This window comes from Pelmatolapia mariae, linkage group LG6, assembly GCF_036321145.2.
Source record: "Pelmatolapia mariae isolate MD_Pm_ZW linkage group LG6, Pm_UMD_F_2, whole genome shotgun sequence".
NCBI lineage: Eukaryota > Metazoa > Chordata > Actinopteri > Cichliformes > Cichlidae > Pelmatolapia > Pelmatolapia mariae.
In genome coordinates, this window is record NC_086232.1 from 18,086,606 (window position 1) to 18,109,687 (window position 23,082).

General features: G+C 41.6%; 2 protein-coding genes across 2 annotated transcripts; one reads left to right on the top strand and one right to left on the bottom strand.

The window, feature by feature from the left end:
• Positions 1 to 293: 293 nt before the first annotated feature.
• On the bottom strand, positions 294 to 1,900 carry dctpp1 (dCTP pyrophosphatase 1). The gene has a single exon (XM_063475210.1). The coding sequence runs from the start codon at positions 1,780 to 1,782 to the stop codon at positions 1,297 to 1,299; it is 486 nt and encodes a 161-aa protein (XP_063331280.1). The 5' UTR covers positions 1,783 to 1,900; the 3' UTR covers positions 294 to 1,296.
• A 110-nt stretch (positions 1,901 to 2,010) lies between these two features.
• Positions 2,011 to 22,837, top strand: gatb (glutamyl-tRNA(Gln) amidotransferase, subunit B). Its single transcript, XM_063476065.1, has 13 exons — positions 2,011 to 2,163; positions 5,290 to 5,443; positions 5,528 to 5,641; positions 11,403 to 11,601; positions 12,175 to 12,297; positions 12,409 to 12,522; positions 15,421 to 15,505; positions 16,018 to 16,062; positions 16,346 to 16,538; positions 16,723 to 16,856; positions 22,130 to 22,208; positions 22,335 to 22,469; positions 22,558 to 22,837. Exons 1-13 carry the CDS (start codon positions 2,018 to 2,020, stop codon positions 22,681 to 22,683), a joined length of 1,647 nt encoding a protein of 548 aa, XP_063332135.1. The 5' UTR covers positions 2,011 to 2,017; the 3' UTR covers positions 22,684 to 22,837.
• Positions 22,838 to 23,082: the final 245 nt, after the last annotated feature.

A 23,082-nucleotide genomic window follows, 5' to 3' on the forward strand; every position in this document is an offset into this window, starting at 1 on the left:
GACGTTCGCTTCAGCATTACACTAAATGCCTCACTTGAGCAGCCAAATGCATTTTACTTTTAAAATCTTTGCATGCAGAAATATAGCAAGAGATTCACTTTTCACCCCGATTCTTGAAAAAATGCTGATTTAAATTAGATATGGGCAAAACAACTAAACTACCAGCATAGAGAAGCATGAATAGATGAACAAGAGGTAAAACTGTAAATCCATTTAGCCAAAAGTACACTAAATAAAAAAGCACTCAGTCTCTGCAAACGAAAAGGGAAGTGGTGATTTATTGCTGTTATAATTCTTGCAATTTTTAGTCTTTCATTTGGTTTAGATTTAGTAGGTTTAGCCTTTAACAACATTGTTTACCAAAAAAAGCCATCTGTAAAACAAAGTTTAGGCTGTCATGGTTTGGGGTTGCAGCCAGTGGTGTGGGGGATGTTGTCAAAATTGATGGAAGTTTTCATGTGAGTGTGGGACACTACCACGTGACTATAGTGTCTTAGAAAGAAGTTGTTTTTTTTTTTTTAAAAAAAGGAAAAAAAGGATGGATTGTAACTGCACTTTATTACAGCCCAAATAAAAATGTCCTGGTTTATGGACGTAACTTGCCTTTTCATGAATAATAAGACATTATTGAATCTGCGATGTTTCATAAATTGTCAAAAAAAAAAAAAACAGTAAACAAAGTGGACACCAAGATTAGCTGGCATGTGATTGAAATCAAAACATCGATTAAGGTACAAGACTGCTTAATCAACTGCAGGTTGGTTAACAGATTACTAATCCAGTTTCATCCTTTAAAACACAAAACAGCTGACAAATGAGTGAAAACATGACTCAGACTCAACTTTTACTTATGACAAAATGTGATAAAAACATCCAAATTTGAAGAATATACTGATACATTTGGATGGAAAAAAGAGACACGACTGTCAGTTTGGCACTGATCAACACTCCACTCCGTGGTGACACTGGAGCCAATCTAAATAACTTAAAATGTTTAGTGACAAATAAACCCCCGAAAGGCGATGTACAACAGTCCCACCTTAAACTAACCGAGGCACAGCGAAGGTCAGACTAAACCTCAGGACTTAAAAAGTGAACTTCAGTAAAAGCCAACATATTCCTTGAGTTCGGATAACTCCCAGATAACACAACAGTTGAAGGTTTTCGTGGTTTCCTAACATGTAAACCCAGAAAATGTCATTTAAACCGAGCTGTGATTGGGCAGCGTTTGTGGGTCTTTATTAAACAGCAGCAGTTCCAGCAAACACACTCCCCCAGTGCTCTCCACCTCCTCCATCAGTCTTTATACTCCGTGTACTTCTTGGCCGACCCCTGCACTTTGCTGGCGGGGTATTTCTGACGGTTTAGAGCCATTTTACGGAGCACCGCTTGCGGGAGGTCCACGCGACACTTCTCGGCCAGCTCCACGAGGTAGATCAACACGTCGCTGAGCTCGTGCGCCAGCTGCTCCCGCTCTGTCTCGGTCCAGTCCGGCAGGCCCTCGGCTACCTCTCCCTTCCACTGGAAGAGCTCTGCCACCTCGCCCACCTCCCCGACCATGGCCAGCAGAAGGTTGCGGGGCTGGTGAAACTGGTTCCAGTCCCGCTCGTCTGTGAAATCGGCCTGCATGCGCCGAATATCCTCGATGGAGGGCTCGGAGCTGAAGGTGAACCTCTGCGGCCGCTTCGACTGCGGCGACGCCTCTGCACCATCTCCGTTTACCGCAGCTGTGTGCGCCTCTTCTTTGACCCCACACGCGTCTTTTCCGTTTGTTGCCATCATTTTCTGTGTGTTTAAACAACCTCCGAGGCTTGTAAACAACCCACAGCTCTCCTATCCAGTGAAGAAGTCCCGCCAGTTCTCAAAGCGGAAATGATGCCTCTTTAGTCGGAACCTGCAAAATACACAATGCTGGGGCTTGTAGTTTTAAACCACAGCTAGCGGCGTAGGCCTATATACTAACTGCTACTTCAAAAAAAACTACAATTCCCGTGTTTGTCAGAGCAGCGACACCAACATGGCTGCCTCCTGTGTTGCAGCAAGTGAGCTGCTCAAAAATATAAAACAAATATCAGTCTTGTGTCCAAAGGTTTCGTACGCAGTTAGGGCCGTGAGCACCACAAGCCCACAGTGCCACGCTCAACTCCCGCAGAAGGCACGAAGGTAAGGAAGGGTGCTGGGTTATTGTGTGTGCGTGTGTTTATCGTCTCTGACCTGCAGGTTAACCTGCATGTTGCCTTGGTGTTGAGCTGTAATAATACCTCTTTTGGGTCTTCTTATTAACAGCAGCCGGGTGAGAAAAGTCATTAACGGCAGCCTTCACTTGTCAGCCTGGTGAAAAACACTGCAGACAAAAGAACATTACTGTGCATGCGACATGATTCGCGATTTCATCAACAAAATACGCCCTGAACATTATGCATTCATGTGGTCGAACAGCTTAATATACGCTTATTAGTCTTTTAAACGACATTTGGAGTATAAGCTTTATCTTGTGGCTCGATTAAAAACAGTTAGCAGAGGATGGTTTCGATCCATCGACCTCTGGGTTATGGGCCCAGCACGCTTCCGCTGCGCCACTCTGCTGTGTAGTTTTGAAGGTGATACAAACAGAAGGCAGATCTAGTGGCTGAGCTAACGGTGCAAAGATTTTCTTAGGGCTTGACCTAAGATAGATAAGGAATAGTAGAGGAGAGAAAATGGATGAAAATCAGTAGACGCAAGATAGAACATGTGTGCATGGAAGAGAGGTACAGCAGGTGCAACAGTAAAGCTGCAAGAAGCAGAGGTAAAGAAGTTGGGGTCAACCAAAGCAAAGGACAACGCTCAAAAGAGGTGAAGAGAAAAGTGCAGGCAGGGTGGAGGAGCAGAGATGAGTGTCAGGAAGGGATTTATGACACAAGGATAGCAGCAAGATTGAAGGGAAGGTTTACGAGATGGTAGTGGGATGTATGATGTATGGTTTGGAGACGGTATCATTGACAAAAAGACAGGAAGCTGAGCTGAAGGTGTTTAGATTTCCTTTGTGAGTGACCAGAACGGACTGTATTAGAAATGAGTTCATCAGAGTGGCAGTTCAAGTTTTACCATTTTGGAGACAAAGTTTGAGAGTCAAGGCCGAGGTGGTTTAGCTGTGTACAGAGTGACCGAGATAGTGGATACAATGGACAAAGGATGTTAAAGATGGAGCTGCCAGGCACGACCACAGAGAAGATTCATGGAGGTAGAGAAGGAGGACATGCTGAGGGTTGTTGTGACCAAGGAAGGTGTTAGCGAAAGGGTGAGGTGGAGGCAGATCCAGTGTTGCGACCCCTAAAGAACAAATTTGTTAAAAAGTTTGTTAAAAAACTACCATCATAGTTTCAGTTTAAGTATGGTTATGTACCAGATTTTTACTACTTCCTGGAGACTCAACCGGTTGCCTTGGATCAGATAAAATGTCATGTTACTTTTATTCTACTTAAATAGTTCCGTTTCATGTGGCTTTATGCTTCTAGCCCAATTAATAATTAGTTGTTTTTCTTTTTACTCTGTGTTATGTGAAAGCTATGAGCAGCTAAGGAAAAAACACACATTGTGTGTCTATATTAGATAAAGGATGTTGAATATGGAGCTGTCAGGCAGGAGGAGAAAGAGGGAGACTACAGAGAAAATTCATGGGTGTAATGAAGGAGGACATTTAGAGACCTGGTGATACCAGGGGGTGCCTTTTGCTAAGCATAGGCGATGTTGTCTTTATCAGTTTTATTTAGCTTTTCAAAGGGTTAAGACAACAGTACAGACAGCAGTCTGTGTGCTTTTGTCCATAGAGTCACTTGAAGAGACAAGTTATCCATCTGCCATGGTCCCAGAATGCCGTTAGAACACTGTAATAACAGATGACGTCAACATGTGGTGCAATGTGAAAGATTACACGGAGACAGAATAAGACAATATGGAGCCTTTCATTCAGGATGCTCACCAAGCCTCTTACATCTGTGGCAGAAATCATGTTACTGTCGTGCAGTGTATCATAAATCAAATGCAGTCTGTGTCTGAATAATAGGATGCCACGAGTTAAACAGATGAATGAAGACAGACATTTTAAGCTTTTCATCTCTGAAGAGTGCTTTAGGATTGCATGCATGTTTCAGCTGAGAGAAACCACACAATATCAGTCCACTATGTAACAGTCACACTCCTTTAGGATATTAAATCAAGGCTACAACAAAATGCAATTTCCATAACTACTGTATTATTATAGGGTCTTTACAGTATAAGCACCTTAAGGCAATTGTGGTTGTGGTTTGGCACTATATAAGCAAAACTGAATTGAATTGAATTGAACATCAAAGTGCCACCTGAGTAGAACATCCGTTGTGGCGCAGACACTAAGCTTTCCTACTAGTTTTTCTCAGTGGTCACAGATACAAGCAAAAAGAATTGCAGCCACCATTACAAAGAAGATTATTATTTACTTTCTCTGTTAGGATTATATTTCATTCAGATGATTGATAAAAAATCCTCAGTGCCTGAAAGTGAGCTTAACTTTCATATTGTCAGGACACCACGACACTACCAAGAAACTGTAAGTGGGACCAGAAGTGGAAACACTAACTTTTCAAAAGCAAACCCAGAAGCTGAACAGCTGTTTTGACTCGTGCTGTGCCGTTCATTCATCTTTGAGTCTGTTATGGCATTTTTCAAGTTTTTATTAATGAACTGAGAAAGTGTAGTTTCATAAAGTTGTGTCATTTGCAGCCTACCCACATTTGTTCCTGTGGGCCACATTGTAGGTCAGGATAAAGTTTTTAGGGCTTAAGTTAAGTTATAGTCTCCAAGCCCAGCTTCTGGCTTATATGCCAACAGCTGTAAACAAAACAAAACACAGGTTTCTGCATACATTATTGAATGCAGAATTTATTAAAGCAGAATATGAACTGACAGAATAAGGCCTTTCAAGGTGAAAGGTCCCAGTGTCTGAACGTAGTTTCAGAGCCATATGGGAAGATGTCCTTGCAAACTCTTTGGAAAAGGACAAAACGTCTTCTTCTTTTTCTTCTTCTTCAACTTCTTTTGTGCTTTTGCTTCCTTTGTGAGAAAACAGTGTACATCAAAAGCACTGCCAATTATAAAGTGTAATTGTAGGCATCTAAACACACTTCAAACCCATAACTCGCACAAAATCTGCTCATTTCCTTAACACCTCTAAGCCAGATTGTATTTTCCTTTGCCATAGTACACAAATACAGCCCACCTGTGTAGTTGAATTTTCTCTCATGTTTTTTGTTTCTGTACCGCGTGTCTCAGTGCTCCCCAGCAGCTGGTCGGCGTGGTGGGTTTGGAAATTCATGCTCAGATTAACTCCAGTACCAAGCTGTTCTCTGGCGCTCCGGTTCGCTTCTCGGCTCCTCCGAATTCCCTGGTGTCATTCTTCGATGCGTCCTTACCCGGCACATTACCTGTAAGTTATGCTTCATGTGATTAGAATAAACATAACCTGTCATTCTTAGATCATTGTCCCCATAATGTCCCCGTGTGTCCCCAGGTCCTGAACAAGCGCTGCGTCGAAGCAGCGGTGATGACAGGACTGGCTCTCAACTGCGCCATAAATAGGAAGTCGCTTTTTGACAGGAAACACTACTTTTACGCTGACCTCCCTGTAAGTTCTCGTTTTCCTGTCCTCAGATGCTGCACAGAAAGTGACAACTAGGGATCGGTGGGAAGGAGAGTGATAGCACAGGAGACAGGGGTTATCTAAGAGACAGGACTCATTATCATCCTCCACGCTGCTTCCTTGCTTTGACTTTTATACAAGCTGTGCTCATCTGCTTCCCGCCTTTCCATCACAACTGTTCCGGTGAACTCTCCCAGCCGTGAGCTCTAATTTAAATGGTGAGCAAGTCTTGCAGAAGAAGCAAAAAGCAGTGTTTTCCCCACATACACAGACAAATAACACTGAAAATGACAAGTGCTTTTAACTTGCCAGCTCATTTCCTTCAGTTCACTTCAATTTTTTTATTGTTCACAGGTCATTGCCTCCTCCATGCTGATAATTTGGTGCTTGCTCTCTTTTATTTACTTAATTTCAGTCATCATCAGAATTGGAGAAACCATACATAAAGTAACTGGATGGAACTGCACAGATTCATAACTTATCATATTAACTGTGAGCTAATATTATAAATTGTAAATTAAATAGTGAAAGTAAAATAGTTGGGTGAGCAGAGGCTGAATGATCTCCAGTCATTAACCAATAATGGGCTCTATTTGGATATTGGCTACCGGCCATTTTCTTAAAGTGGATGTTTGTGTTTTGTAATGTTGGCTATCTCACTCTTAATTGAAACTATCCATATGGTTACTGTTGAATACCCACTCTTAAAGCAGCAGTAACTACTTTATTTTCTTTGTCTTTCTTTATCTATTCATTATTTATTCATTTAGCCCTCTCAGAAGGAAAAACATGTCGTAAACACAACAGAAGGAGCTTTATACAGCAGTCATTGATTGCTAATACATCCAGTAGACAAATGATTATATTCATATTCAAGTCAGTGTAGCTAATATTCTAACACCAGGCTGGAGTTTAGAATATTTCTCTGTGGAGTTTGCATGTTCTCCATGTGCCCCCTTTGGTTTCCTTTGGTTCCATTCCACAGTCCAAAAACATGCATGTTAGGGTAACTTGTGATTCTAAATTGTCCATCTTAAAGTGTATAGAGTACAGCATTCTGTGAATGTACAGTTAAAGGTATATTGCTTTCAGTAAGACTGGAAAAACACTATAAAAATGCCAGATCTTTCCATTTCCATTTAGCTCCTGGTTTAGCAGAGGTTTAGAACGGATCCAGCCAAACCAAAACTTGTAGCAGTGTAAAGTTTGAGTGTGTGCTAAACTCATAGAGTGTGTGTAAAAAAATAAAAAAATAAAAAAATGGACAAAGCCATCGTGATGTCAACCATAGGTTTCTGAAGTTCTGCTTGGAGATTTTGTTAGCATCATCTTAGCCGCCTTCATGTTGCTGGTTTGAAGCCCATATTCGAAGAAGAGAGTAGAGTGCTAAGCATCTCACAAACAGACCCACAGATACCTGCTAAGCATAATACAAAAGTTACTAGATTTTGACAACAAAACTGGTGGTCAGAAAATTGCATTTAAAACATGCCAATAGAGATCAACACCACAAATGCAGCCAAGAGATCCAATTCAGTAACCAGGACTTTCAAAGGTGTTGCCAAACAGCATCCCCCTGCAAAGCAAACACACTCCTAATTTAGCTTTTAAGACCCCAAGATGCTTAATCTCCCTTCACTTGGTGCAGTAATTGCTCCATGACCTGGAATACGCACTCAGACTTGGATGTGCTAATTCTCATCTCATCTGCACTTTTTAAATCACTGGGGATTGACTTTAAAAAAAGAAAAGAAAAATGCACCGAATGGGAAAAGAAGGAAACAAAAGTGACAAGGCCTTTGTCACTGCAGGTTCTAATGTTATAGTTGGCTGCTGAATGTCTATATGCTGTGGTGTGTATCAACATGCAAAGTCATGCATAAATAGAAAAACAGAGAAAAATGAACTGTTTATCTTGAAGTGAGAGAAGAAAAATTAATAAGTGAATATTAAATGAAACATATCATTTAAAATTTTAACAAAAAACAGGACATGTAAGAGAGAACATGAAAGAAGGTTAGGACGATTGCTAAACGTCCCCAGCAGGCATGGCCCCCACAGGAGTAGGTCACAGGGGGCCAGGGCATGCAGTATTTAAATATCTAACGGCAGGATGTATAAGCTGAATAGTAGCAATACTGGAAGAGATACCCCAACCTCCCAAAAAACCCTCTTTAACGGTGATATTTCCATTAAACTGTCTTGCCCAAGTGATGTTCACTTTGCTTTCTGTAATGGAGTGCTTGCATGGAAAGGTTTCTCAACCCTTCAGTAGCCCTGGGGTAATTTTACTACCATTATGAATGACATTTTAAGGCTTGGATGGAACAGAGAAAATGTCATGGGAGCTCTACAGTGACTTACCCAGCAGAGACCTCCTGCTAATAAATCTAGAAATTTCTCAAAAGAAAGGTGTAAGAGAATTTTACTTTTCAATTTTGTTTTTCAAAGTGTAGCCAGCCCTGGTAAGACATTTTGCTAACAGAGCTTTGGGCAAAGTAATGAGGAGGGTAATTATGGACTAAATAAAAGTTTCATTTTCTTTGGAGTGTACCATATTTCAGTGAAACTGCTCAAAGAAGTTGATTATGGAGAGTACTTTCTTGAAGTAGCAAGCAAAAAACAAAAAACTTTAGCTGGTGGTTTTATTTATTTTCTTTCTCATCTAACTTGACTTTACTGTGTGCAGATGTGACTGCATAAGCATGATGAAGAACATCCATTATATGCAGATCTTTACAGATCGACGTTCTCCCGTTTAATTTTAGGGGAATTACTGATTTTGTGGCAACAGTGCACTGTTGTAAATGATACATTGTCTCCTCTCAAAGTTCATCAATCTTCCAGCAAAATCCCCTCCAGAAGCGCAGGGATTATTGTTGGGCTCCTCTCACTTTCTTGCATGTTTGCAGAACTTTGCATCATCTCCTTTGGATTCATCCTTAACACACACGGCAGGATTAAGATTATTATTTTTCTTTTGAGAACTCGTGCCAGTAGGTTTTATCCCAAAGCCTTATTGATGTTTTAAATACCTAGTGTAGTCTGCTTTATAATCACTTAGTTTCCATTACTCTCACAGCTGCTTAAAGAGGGTGGTCTGTCTCAGTGAAGCAGCTTGATAATCTCAGAGTCAGAGTGGCTTTAATTATGCAGATGATGGAATATTCTTCACATCCGACCAAAAGTTTGAGTGCAGTCTGTGCTCGTAAAAACCAAACGTGGAACAGGATCGAGGGAGAAATTATCCCGCCCTTGAAAAATACATTTGTAAATTGCATTGTACATTATTGATATGTTCCAGTAGAAATCCCTGATTGCATTTTGTAAAACACCACAGTTGCTCATTAAATGATTAATGCCGCTGTCCGAGCAGCATTCCTTCATTGAATTGAAATGGCAGGCAAGGCACATATATAAAGTTTTTAACAGCCCTTTAATAACATGCCTCAGCAGCTCCACGCTCATCTAAATAATTACAATTTCCTTGAGATATTAAGTTTCCAAATAAACAGACATGGCCTGGCCATTGAAGCTTTGACTTGTGTTTAATGAGAGAAATGAAATGTCTTTGTGACCTCGGCGGGGTAGCCGAGGAAAAACATCGGTGTGCAGGGGCGAGGAATTAGACGACCCACTGAGTCTTGTTTGTTTAGACTTTGGAATGAGTCAGAAAATGACTCAGGGGCTCACAATGTGGAAAGAGTTGAAAGTGTGTGTGCGCGTTTGATCCTGCTTGAAACGGCGTGTGAGCAGACATGCATCTGTAAGAGTCTCAGGAAGTGCTCATTAGGGCTCCGTGTGCTGTCACAGAGTAATTGCAAAAGCTTAATGTGGGTACAAGGATGCTGTTAACAGCAAACATGGCTCATCCAAAAAGCAGCTGATTTATTATGCCGGAAATGTAAATGGTCTCCACTTATTCAGATGCTCCCTAATGTCAGTAGTTGGTTGCACTTTCGCCTGCAGAAATTGTCATTTTCAATGACCAGAGACAAAACTAGTGAAAAGATTAAGTGGGAAAGGGGGGATTTCTGATGAGCTGCAACGGTAGTCACAAAATCTTGCAGATTTACAGATCAAATCCACCAAGAGGAGCAGAAGTTGAAAAAGAACATCCCCGGGAGTCTTGTGTTGTTTTCTTCCCGTTTCTTTTAAAAGGAGGAGTTGTGGAGGTGATTGATTGTGTCGATCAGGCGCATTGTACAAAAAGCCGGTGACTAACAGCCCCCCCAATCTCTTCTCCCACGTCCTCAGTCTCCTTAGCATAAGTATGATTAATGTTTAGGGCTTGTGATGTGGTTGCCATGGTAACGTCAAAATTAATACACGGGGCAGCAGGTTCTTCTAGGAATAGAGGAGCTCATGAAATATTGTGCTTTTGTGAGCAGAAACCTTGAGTGAAATGCCAGCTCCTTCTGCATTATGACAGCCGAGCCAATCGCCGTGTCTAACTGACGCTCCCCGCCAGACCTTTACATACACCCATGACGCTGCAAAAACTCTACTGCAAGACTTCACGAAACAGTCTTTCTTCTATAATTAAAAGGATGTATTGGTTAAACAAACTGAAGGATCATTTCTTCATTCAGTTAAAAGGAGATGGAATTCCTACTTTAAACACATATACGCTCACTGACAATTTATTAGGTATGCCTTGCTAGTACTGGATTGGACCCTTTTTTGCCTTTAGAGCTGCTTTAATTCTTCATGGCACCAGTTCAACAAGGTGCCGGAAACATTCCTCAGAGATATGTGGTCCATACTGACATGATGGCGTGACACAGTTGCCTGAAATTTGTCGGCTGCACATCCATGATGAATACTTCCCATTCTACTACATCCCAAAGGTCTACTGGATTGAAATCTGGTGACTGTTTAGGACTTTTGAGTACAGGGAACTCAGCGTTCATGTTCAGTAAACCAGTTTGAGATGACTTGAGCTTTGTTACATGGTTATCCTGCTGGAAGATTGGTACAATGTGGTCAGCAGATATACTCAGGTAGACTGTGGCATTTAAATGATGCTCACTTGGCACTGAGGGCTGCAAAGTGTGCCAACTCCATTGCATCACCAGCAGCCTGAAGCGCTGGTACCTGGCACCATGAATCCATGCTTTCATGTTATTTACACCAAATTCTGACCTTACCATCCCAATGTTGCAGCAGAAATCTAGACTCATTAGAACAAGGAACATTTTTCCAATCATGTTTTTTTAGCTGTTAGGAAATGGCAGCCAGTGTGGTCTTCTGCTACCATTTGGCTGGATATCATTCGCTACATGGTTTGATGTGTTATTCATTCAGAGATGCTCTTATGCATACATTACTGTTGCATAAAAGCAGTCTGGCCACTCTTCTCTGACTTCTGACATTAACAGTCGTTGTTGATCAGCAGTTTCTGAAATACTCAGACCAGCCCTGACTGGCACCAACAACCATGCAACGCTCAAAGTCACTAAATCACCTTTCTTCCCCATTCAGAAGCTCAGTTTGAACTCTACTGGCTCAGTTTGTCTACATGCCTAAATGCATTCAGTTACTGCCATGTGATTAGCTGATCAGATATTTGCTCTTACAGTTGAACAGGTGTACCTAACAAAGCAGGAGTTGACTGTATATACATCCTTTGCAAAAACCATCTGCTACTGTATAACAGGGAGTTTTGTTAGATTGCTAAAAAAAATGCCATTTAACAAACCAGTCTTCAACCAACCAGTTTTTGTATTGTATTTTCTTGTTTTAGGCTGGATACCAGATTACTCAACAACGTTTGCCAATCGCAGTAGATGGCGTGCTTACTTACAGCCTCCTTGGAGGGAAAAAGAGGAACCAGGTGATGAGAAAAAATGTGACCATCAAACAGATTCAGCTGGAACAGGACAGCGGCAAGAGTCTCCATGATGACGTCCGCAGCCAGACACTCATAGACCTCAACAGAGCAGGTAGCAATACAGAGGAAGAGTCTGCTCAATGAAAAAAAAAATCAATGATGAATCAGTCCTGCTCATCTGTCTTGTACATCCAATAGTGGCAGCTTATTCCTGTGATTGTCCTGATGCCATTTAAAAGCCATCACTGAGCTAAACCGGTCTTTGCTTGATTTATTTTTATCAAGAACTACAGCTAAAAGAAAAATGGACACCACCAAATACTGTATTTACTGCATATTTACTACTCATTGATTAGCTGTTTACTCCGCCACTGAACTGGTATTTAAAAGTCACTGGAAGAAAAACCTCAGAGTTATAATGTGTCAGCACTCTGGCCTGAGGGCTGCCAGCGTGTAGCAGCAGGTGTTTGGCAGTTGACTTTCCTAAACCATCTTTTGATTAAGAAATTAAACTATTTTTAAGAAGATGTTTTTATGATTGACAGACAGCAGCAGCAGCTGGAAAAGTCATAGAATTCCAGTGATAATGTTTTGATTTTTAAAAACTAATATAAGGTTAATCAACAAAGCAAGGGTTTGTCACTGAGCTCCAGACCCTTGAGATGTGAAACATTGCTGTCTTCAGGTGTAGGTCTGATGGAGCTGGTGATGGAGCCAGACATGAGCTGTGGAGAGGAGGCTGCTGCAGCTGTCAGAGAGCTGCAGCTCATCCTGCAAGCTCTAGGCACCTGTCAAGGCAACATGTCTGGTATGGAAATCACTCTCTGTCTCTCTCCTTCTCTTGTGCTTCTAAGCTGCCACACTTCTAAACCTAAACGTATCTCTCTCCGCGTGCATCTTTTTACCTCTTTTTGCTCAGAGGGGCAGCTGAGGGTGGATGCCAACGTCTCAGTGCACAGACCCGGAGAGCCACTGGGCGTCAGGACAGAGGTGAAGAACATCAACAGCATTCGATACCTTGCCAGAGCTATAGGTAAGCACCAATAAAAAGTTTGAAACTCAGTAGCAAGGATAGCAGAAAGTGCCTCAGGCATATATTCATTTATTTTTTGAATTTACTTTATCTGAAAGGGTCTTAACTGCACGCATGATTGCTCACACATTTTAGTCCTTTTTTAGTTGACATTTAAACAGGTCATGTTCAGGATGAAATAGTGTTTCAGAGTTTTGCGCTTTGTGGTAGCTGCATCTACCAGCTTGTGGTAATATCGTCCAGGTCAAGATGTCTTGTGCCTAGGATATGTTGAGCTGATTTTGACACACGCTGTAGTGCAGCTATTATATTGTAATACTTCACAGTTGGTTACTATGCTCTCCACAGTGCTGCTGTACTTTGATTATGGCTCTTGTATTAAAAGCTGAGGTAAAATGAACAAGCTGTCAGTGTTTTCTTCTTCAGATTGCATGAACGGCTTTTTAGGCCAGTTATTAAGTTGCTGAACTATTGACATGACATATGTAACAGATGTTCTATAGATTGGCTTTATTAGCCAAAAATCCGAAACTTGGAAGCTGACTCTCAAATTTTTACACTTACATTTCCTTTACAATCAATCAATCAATCAAGTAAAATCACTTCTATTTTTACATCCCTGTGTCACAAATATTCCTTAAACATTTGCTGAATGTTCCCTTGATCATAATAAAATAGCATGGGTGCAAACTTCACCCATGGTTGGTGGAGGAATACAATCTAGACAGTTTTTCATTTGCCAAAGATGAATAAGAGAATTAATAGGCAGCATCCAAGAACTTTGTACAGATAGTTGTGGAGGTACAGAGATGTCTAGGAGAGAGAACAATGCACTTTTTATTCAGACTGTTTAACACAGTGCTGGAGAACGAGAGGATGCTTGAGGAATGAGGAAGAAGCACACTGATACCAATTTTCAAGAACAAGGGTGATGTGCAGAGCTGCAGTCACTAAAAAGGGATGACTTGATGAGCCATACCATGAAGTTATAGGAAAGAGTTATTGAAGCAAGGCTAAGAAGTGAGGTGACGATCAGTGAGCAGCAGTATGGCTTCATGCAGAGAAAGGGCTCTACAGATGAGATGTTTGCTTTGAGCAGGTTGATGGAGAAGGATGGAGAAGGTCAGAAGGAGTTGCACTGAGGTCTTTGTGGACCTAGAGAAAGCATATGATAGGATGCCAAGAGAGGAGCTGTGGAACTGCATGAGGAACTCAGGAATGGCTGAAAACTATGTGAGGGTGGTACAGGACATTTATGAGTACAGAGTGGTGAGGTGTGCGGTAGGAGTGACAGATGGGTTCAAGGTTGAGGTAAGTCTACTCTGAGCCCCTTCTTGTTTGCAGTGTTGATGGACAGGTTGGCAGATGAGATCAGGCAGGAGACTCTGTGGACGATGATGTTTGCAGACAACATTGCAGGTGGAAGAGAGGCTGGAGAGGTGGAGGTGTGCTCTGGGGAGCAGAGCAATGAAAGTCAGTAGAAGCAAAACAGAATACATGTGCGTGTGAGTGAGAAGGAGGCAGAGGTAACACAAAGCTGCAAGGAGTAAAGGTAGAAGAGTTTAAATATGTTGGGTCAACCATCCAAAGCAAAGGACGGTACACAAGAGAGGTGATTTTGGACCCAAGGATAGCAGCAAGAGTGAAAGGCAAAGTTTATGAAATGGCAGCGAGAGGGAGATGGTGGCACTGACAAAAAGACAGGAGGCCGAACTGGAGATGGCAGAGTTGAAGATGTTTATTTGTCATTAGGAGTGACCAAAGTGGACAGGATTAGAAATGACTACATTAGGTTGATCAGTCTGGAGACAAGGTTAGAGAGGCAAAGTTGAGAAAGTGGATATAATGGATAGGGGATGTTGAAGACGGAGCTGCCAGGCAAGAGGGAAAGAGGAAGACCACAGAGAAGATTCATGGAGGTCATGAAGGATGACATGCATAGGGTTGGTGTGTCAGAGGAAGCTGTCAGAAAGAGAGTGAGATGGAGGCAGATGATTCCCTCTGCTGACCCCTAAATGGAGCAGCTGAAAGAAGCAAAGTTGGGATAAAAAGTTTTAACTTTTATCATTTTTAATTTGACTAGCAGCTCGATGAAAACATAATTGTCATGCTGCATTTATTAATTAAATCCATGAACTCAATACTTGTACCAGATTATTACTTGGTTGAACCCCTAACTTCCCGAAGTCTCCAATCAGTCTGGTTGCCTTGGAAGGAATAAAATCTCATGTTACTTTTACTCCAATATTTCCCTTTCATGTGGCTTTATACATTCCTCTTTTTCATTTGATAGCTATAGAAAAGCAAAGAAAAAGCATGCTTAGTGTGACATAACCATCATATTTTTACTATGTCAGTGCCTAGAAATAGACCCAGTTTAGTAAAAGCAAAATTGCTGAATTCATGAAGAGGCATTAAGACAGGAAGCATAGTTGAAACTGACAGTAACTTGTGAAGCGTAAGTTTTTTGGACTGACAGCCATTCACAAACAATTAGCTGCGTGATAGCAGCATGTGATGGTTAACTGACTTCTTGCAGCTGTTCATAGATTTTGTGTCAGCTATAACTTTGCTGATTTTTAACTGAGCTTCACTTCAAACAAGCTAGTAGTCTCAGAAAATTTCAGTACTTTAGATGCAGGTTTCGGATGTGCGTTTTGGCATATAGCAGCGCTGTGCTTCAGTTATTTATCAATTAAGTTGTTTCACATTTACTCTGCTGCTGAACTGGTATTTAAAAGTCACAGGGAAAACAAAAGGCTGTTTATCAGAGTTATAATGTGGCAGCACTCAGAGAGTCAACGATCACCGGCGTATAACAGCAGGTGTTTGGCATTTAGCACCAAATTATATTTGCGGTTCTGTATTTGTGTTCATGTTCTCCTTGATATTCATCAGACTATGAGATCCAGAGACAGATTGATGTCCTGCAGAGAGGAGGGACGGTGCAAAACGAGACCCGGGCGTATGATTCCAAATCAGGGTAAGAGGATGAAAAAGCAGCATCTTCATGCCAAGATGTAACCGCTACAGCACCCTGTGACTGGGATCTCTGCCTGCTTCATTAGTCGTGAGCTTTGCTGAGGACGAACCATCATGGTAATGATGATGAATAGAGCCATTTGGATGCTGCCGTCGTTCTGTGTTATCTGTGAGCTATGTGCTACTCACAAGCTTATGAGCTCACAGAATAAGCCAGCTGAGGCCTTGATCATCCTCTGGTACCTCCCTCCCATGAGGTCTTGTATGTCCGAGGTACATGGTGAAGCATGCTAAACAGTGTGGGGTGATGACCTGTGGGTCTTTCCTCTCATTCCTGTGAAAGTGGCCACAGATCTGACGCCACTAGTTTGAAGAAAAGCAGGCTCACTGAAAGGGATCCCCACACATATGTTCATTCTTTGTTTTGAGTATTTTCATGTTTGTTTGATCTTCTCATCAAGAGAAACAAACATATTGAGTTATCATTTCTGATATTGCCACCTTGTCTTCTAGGGAGACTCTACCTATGAGGGACAAAGAGGGTCTTCAGGATTACAGGTGAGTGTAAGTTCATATTGTAGGTGTTTATAAAATCAGAGGAAGATCCTCTTACTGGGGTCTGGAGATTGACAGGTAGCTAAACAGACCTCACCTAAAGTGTGAACCGACGTTGAATGTGTTGTAGTTTAGGTAGGGGAATGATTGACAGGTTCAAGGCTGATGGAGTCGAATGATCAGGTGGCCAAGTGACAGCACAAGGCGACCTTTTTTCCCCAAACTTACCCGTACTGCTGATAAAACATTGTTCCCTGTTTTCACTCACCCTTCCTGCCTTTTTCAGGTTTATGCCAGAGCCCAACCTGCCCCCTCTGATTCTGTATGAGGATAATGCATCACTGCCCACTGGCATTGATGCGTGCCAGGTGGTAGTGGTGCAGAAGATAAAGGAAGGGCTGCCAGAGCTACCAAGTGTCAAAAGAGACAGGCTGGTGCAAACGTACGGCATCCTACCTGAGCACAGCTTCACTCTGGTGGTGAGTTTCTGAGTGGGAGAAACTGGGTGAAACCAGCCAGTGGGAGAAAAGGTGGTTGATCAGGTCTTACTCGTGTAGCTTGCTGGACTTTAACAGGATGTAGTTGTATACTGATGAACTCTGCTTGTTTGATTCTAATTAGATAATATGTTTGTGAAGGAATCACTTTTTTATGTCAATGTAGAATGAAGATGGGTTGGTGGACTACTTTGAGGCTGTGTTAAAGGCAACCAAGAAGGAGCCAAGGAAGGTGATTGGCTGGGTAACAAATGAGCTGCTGGGTCAACTCAAACAGCAAGACATGAGTGTGTGCCAAAGGTGAGACACAGACTGACACATAAACATGCTCCAAGTTCCAGGATGAGCATTTATCTAACCGCCAGGTAAAGACTTGGGGTCTCATGGGTGGCATGGTGGTGCAGTGGTTAGCACTGTTGCCTCACAGTAGCAAAGTCCCTTTTTTGAACCTCCTAGTTGGCTGTTTGGGATTTCCACATTCTTCCTGTGACTGAATGAGTGAACCAGTCCTTTCTGTTCCACCTTTTCATTAGACCCTGAAGCACCCAGTCTGTTTCAGACTGAAAACTACTAAATAAAAGAAATGAACTGGATTTCGAGTGTCAGGAAACTCATGTAAAGAAAACATAAGAACATTCCGAATGTGTGCAATGCATTTGTCTCATTAATCAGAAATCCCAACAAAGGTGGGACCTACAGCTGTTTATTTCAAGTTGTTAAATTGCAGCTACACACCGGGGCTGCTGTCTAAACATTATGTTGCTGGAAAACATTTTGCACACAGTTTTTTGGCTTGGAGGTGATTGTGCAGCTGTTATGATGGACTGAAAGAGAGGAGCAGCCACAGTGTAAAGATCAACCTTACCATCATTCACAGCATCATCATTCAGAAGTTAAAATTCTGATAAGATGGTCTGATAAGTTAAACTCCACTGTAGTGGGGTTTTTTGTAACAAAGGAACAAAGGAATTGAAGGCATTCTTGAGACTCAAAATGTGGTTTTAGTGTCAGGGTTACAATTAGGTTATTAGGCTAAGGGTTAGGCATTCATTTTTGATGGTTAGGGTTAGGGTAAGCGGCTAGGGAAGTGTGTGTGTGTGTGTGTGTGTGTGTGTGTGTGTGTGTGTGTGTGTGTGTGTGTGTGTGTGTGAGTGAGAGAGAGATTGGAAATAACTTATCAGCTGATAAATACATTGCTTTGAATAAGCTGGTCATTGTAAGGTTCAAGTCAAACAGCTGATCCTAACAGCAGTGCAGTTGTTCAGAAAAAAACAAAAAAAAAAAAAAACTGCTGATGCAGACTTTTGACTGATGCCACTAAAGCCAAAGTTATTGAACTAGTTACACCCCTAGATGATTTGCACTGGATTAATGACCTTTCAGCCCCCCAAAAGAAAAAAAGATGTTATCTTTGCGGTGGAGTGTTCTGAATGATGGGTTTTTTATGTTTATCTGAAAGGGAGAGCACTACAGCTTTAGATACATAAATAACTCTCATCCATAACTATACAACAGCAAGCTGGGATATTCGTTAATTCTGTCAGTGAGAAAGCTTTTTGGAGAATTGCTTTTTGAAGGCTTGATCTCTCCCTAAATAAGAAAGCCTGTTAGCTTGAAGATGTTCTAAAACAGTCTTGACATTAAAGAGATTTTGATTTGGTATGAAAAGAGTTACCATGGTACCTTTTACACTTGAAACATTAAAGAAAAAAAAAAACACACGCACACACACACACACAAAGGTACATTTCAGGCCACCAGCTATGAATAAATAACACCTGTTGTCTCCTACCGTTTCTGTTTATGGCACTGTGTGACGCTAAATGTCCGACACTCATTTCAGTGCTTTCAGTCTAGCAATTTTCCTACAGTGGCAGTTCAATAATTACTGCAGCTAAAAGAAAAATGAGGGCGGTCAAAGGCGTCTGAGTTGTTGGTCCAACTGAGATTAGCAATGGAGCACAATGATAATTTCTTTGAACTCATTAAAGGCCGGAGTCATTACACAACACATGAAGTTTAAGTAATGGACTGACGTCAGCACAGATGCTGTGTGAGCTTTGCTTTATCTGCCGTTGCCAGACTGTTGTGAAGCATTTGTGTGCGAATAAACTCCAAAGAAGCTCGTGTTTATTTATGCATAATGTTGCACTGGCTTTAGTTGAAAGGAGGAGGGTTGAAGAAAAACAAAGAGTGGCAAGCGGTTTAGAAAGTGAGTCATATAAGTACTTGGAGGAATATTTTGAGTATTCGGAGCTAGGGAGGAAATAACCGGAAGTTGGTTAGCAAATAAAAGTTCTCCAAGTGTTACAGTAATGTCTGATGCATGACCTCTGCTGCCCTGTCAGGCCTGCCCACATTTCCTCTCGCTCCTCTGGCTCTAAGCCATTGACTTGGATTAATGAAATGAGAAATTGGGAAGCATATTGGTGGGACAGCTAGAGAAGTGAAACTCCAGACATGTCATTAAGAGCTCATCCAGCTCAGACATGTCGCTCTCCCAGAACCCCCCCTCCCACCCACCAGGGAAACTGCTGGGGGCTGCCTGTGAGTGAAACTAAGTGGCATATTTGTGGCAGGATGGCGACAGCATGATGACAGAATTGTGAAATGTCTCACCAGGCCCACATGATGGTAATGTTAAAAATATGAAGATGTGAAAAAAATATAATGAGGGTCCCCTATTTCGATCCCAACTTCCTTTTTGGGGGGGGGGGGGGGGGTTTGGCCCCAACAGCTGGATGAGCAAAAGTATCCCTTCATCTGTACCACCTAATTCATATGGGGGGATTATTGCTGAACTTAAATCTGAAGCTGAAGCTTCTGTTGTTACAAAAAGGTTTTTCAGTTGAGTTGTCGTGAAATATTCAGGCTTCTTTCATTAAGTTTGCATAATTCTATCAAAAAAAAGAAGAAGAAGCAGCTCGAAGTGGCAGACTCTGGATGTATCAACTATTTATGCATTACCTTTAGCTTTCTATTTTAACAGAATATTCACCACTTATTATTCTTTTCATCTCATCTGTTCATTCTTTGATTTCTGTTAACTTTTCAGCTGTGTAAGCTACCACTCTCACCCTTCTTCCTCTGAATCATCATCTAGTTTAACGTCATTTTCCGGATTCTGAAGAACCGACTTCATCGCTCACAAGGAGAATTTTCTTGCTCATAGGCGGTCTATTATCAGATGTTTTCTTTTTCATCTTCAGTTCACTGGACTCGGCTGTTTTCTTATTCCTAACTCGAATGCTTGTCAAAAACCTGCTGCTGTCCTTTTCACGTTCTCTTTGTAGTTTGTCTTGGCCCTGCCTTGGGTGATGGGGAAACAGCGACAGGAGACACAAAAGCTTAGTGCCTTCCTGAGTATTTGATCTTGCCGATACGTTCAGTGCGCTCATGTATATTTATATCCTGATCAGTTGTCCTCACAAGCCGAAAAGAAATATTACAAGATGAGGCGATGATGTGAATATTAGGGTAAGTTACTTAACAGTGGCCTGCTTTGCCCTGCTGGATATATAAAATGATAACACTTCCTGATACTTTGGACAGAAGTATTAATCTGTCTACAGTGAACATATAAAAAATCCACTCCAGGATTATTGCATTTCATAAATGACATGGGTAGTAAACAGAGTCAAGGCTCCCAATAGGCGGCACCAGTCACCTGTGCTTTCTCATGGAATGAGAGACCTAGAAGGCACGGCTCATTTTGCTCCATGTAGCATCTTAGCCCAATCTCTTCCCAACGAGCTCACCACAGCATAGGTTTTACCCATGATGCCCTTCCTGATGCAACCCTCTAGGCTTGAGACCAGCACTTGGAGCAGACTAGCTCGAGATGCCCTGAGGCTAGGTTTGTGCCTCCTCTCCCTGATTGGTGTGTAAAGTGAATGTGTTAATCACTTCACTGCATTTTTAAACAGTTATTCATAATTTTTGTAACTAAAAAGCACAAGAGGTTGCCACAGGTGTTGATTCTTAACTTTAACTAATTCACTATAATATTGCCTGTAACATTTTCAGAGATGTATTCATTACTTTATAATTATTTTGACCATTTGTGCAAGACTTCAAGCTATTTAAAATTCTCTGCTTTTTATTAAGTTGATTGCAGTGCAGCAGTTGTCTTACAGATGTCTCCGAGGCTGACGGACAGCTTGGGAGTTTCATAATACATTTTAGCTCTCTTTTTTATTTTGCTATTAAACCAAAAACGTGTGGCGGTTAACAATCACTGCCCTTGTTTATAACGACGAATACTGCTGCTCTTAGAGTGTTTTGGATGAGTTTTACCAGAGAAGAGTCTACACTGATTGTTTGTAACTGGCATTTTTGGTGATGTTTATCTAGTAGCCAAGAGGAAAATGCATCTTCGAATATTAAATGCTCAAGACTAGATTGAGGCAACTGACATCCCCTCCCCTCATGTTTTTTCACTAGTATTGAATTTGGCTCGGGTCAGTGTCACTACTGTTAACATGAGGTGATACCTGGACACTACTGAACTTGCACAGGTAGGCCAAGTCCTTCAGGATGACACATCAATATGTCCGATTGCCAGAAGGTTCATGGTGTCTCCCAGCACAGCCTCAAGAGCATGGAGCAGATTCCAGGTGACGGACAGTTAGTCTAGGACAGCTGGAAAAAGCCGTAGAAGATCCTTAAACATAAAATTTCTGCGAAATGGCCTAGCCTGCCACATCATTTTTTCACTTTGATTTCAGTGTCTTTTAATTCAGTCTTATGTAGGTTGATCATTTTCATGTTTTTCAACAAGATGTTTCTAATACATTACATATCACTACACATAACCAATGTTTTTTTCCCCCATTGAGATCTGATATTTTTGTCAAAGTGGTCCTTTCATTTTTGTCCTTAGTACCATTGTACTCTTGGATGTTATTGAAATGATTGAAAATTGTCTTTTTCTTAAATATTTCAGACCTATTTATGTTAATATTGCAAAAATCAGGTATAATTTTAGATCAATTGCACACCATGGCTGTCATCACAACTTTGTTTTGCTAACAGATCATACATTTTAGTATTGCTGTGCTCCAGAAAACCCTGCATATATATTTCAGTGTCACTGGTTTGTGCTCGCAGTGTGGACTGAGTCGAATATTTCGCCGTGCTTGTCAGTCGCATAGCTGCATATGCAGCAACAGCAGCAACGGTTCGTTGCCCCCTGAGGAAAAATGGGTGATCTCATGACAGGTGGAGATGATGTGTCACAAACATATCAGAGTTTTTGTTGGTGCAAGTAATGCACACAATATAAGGGTACATTTTTATCGATGCAGAAAACTATTTTTCGGATGTGTCGGTCATAGATCGTAGACCTCTGGTGCTCCATGAAGCCCACTTTGGGAACGGCTGGCCTATGGAATAAACAGGGAGGCAAGGAAAAGACAAAACATCACAGGCAAATCACAAATGTTGATTGATTCTTTTGTCCTTTTGGTGCAACACTCTCACTTTTTCTCTCCCCATCTCTTCTACCATTTATATCACAAATTCAAGTCCATCTATTAAAGTGTGATTAAATTACCGCCTTAATTTGATTTTAGCCCAATCTCTCCTTCTGCCCTGGCGGAGCTGCTGGAGCTCCAGGAAACAGGACACATCTCCTCTTCAGTTGCCAAGCAGGTCAGTCAGCTACACAGACAATGCAATTATCCCCTTTTGGTCTGTCATTCAAGACACGCAACCCAGCTACTGCTTGTTTGTATTCTGCTTCTCACCTGCGTTTCACGGGTTTCTCCGTGTTCTTAGGTGTTCCAGGAGATGTGGAGGTCACCAGGCAAGACAGCCCTGCTGATCACCCAAGAGCAGGACTTGGGGCTTGTTAGTGACACCGCACAGCTGCACATCATCTGCCAGAAGGTGGTGGACTCGCATCCAGATGAGGTCAGGGCTCACACACAATGTCGCGTGTAATCACGAGTGAAACATCTCAAAAACATGCCCAAAAATCCTTCTGTGTGCCTCTCTGCAGGTTCACGCGATCAGAAGCGGGAACAAAAAAGTTCTGAACAAGTTGATGGGTCTGGTTCAGAAAGAGACCAAAGGAAGAGCTGATCCAGTTCTGGTGAGGGCGATTCTACAGAAGAAGACCTCGTGAAGATCGCACTGTAGTGTGAGACGCAACTGCATCAGTCTGACAATAAGACATGTTAGAAAAATAAAAGCTATTTTGGCCTAATGGAAAATCAGGCCCCCATTCTTATTTTTGACTTTGACATTTTGACATTTTGTAAATATTGAAATCTATTCTGGTCTGTATTTATATGTTTGAGAAGTAATAAAGTTTTCAGACTGACTGTCTGTAGCGGAGGTGCATTGCCGTTCAGTTTGTTTTGCCAGTGAACAAAAATAATTTCGAATCTTTCTTTGGATGTCCACTCATGGTGATAAGATATTCAAGGTGGCTTTTATGTGCAGTTCTTTTATTTAAATCTAGTAGTCATGGCCATCAGGGATGGCTGAAAAGCTGATCTTAAGTATTATTTCCCTTAAAGCG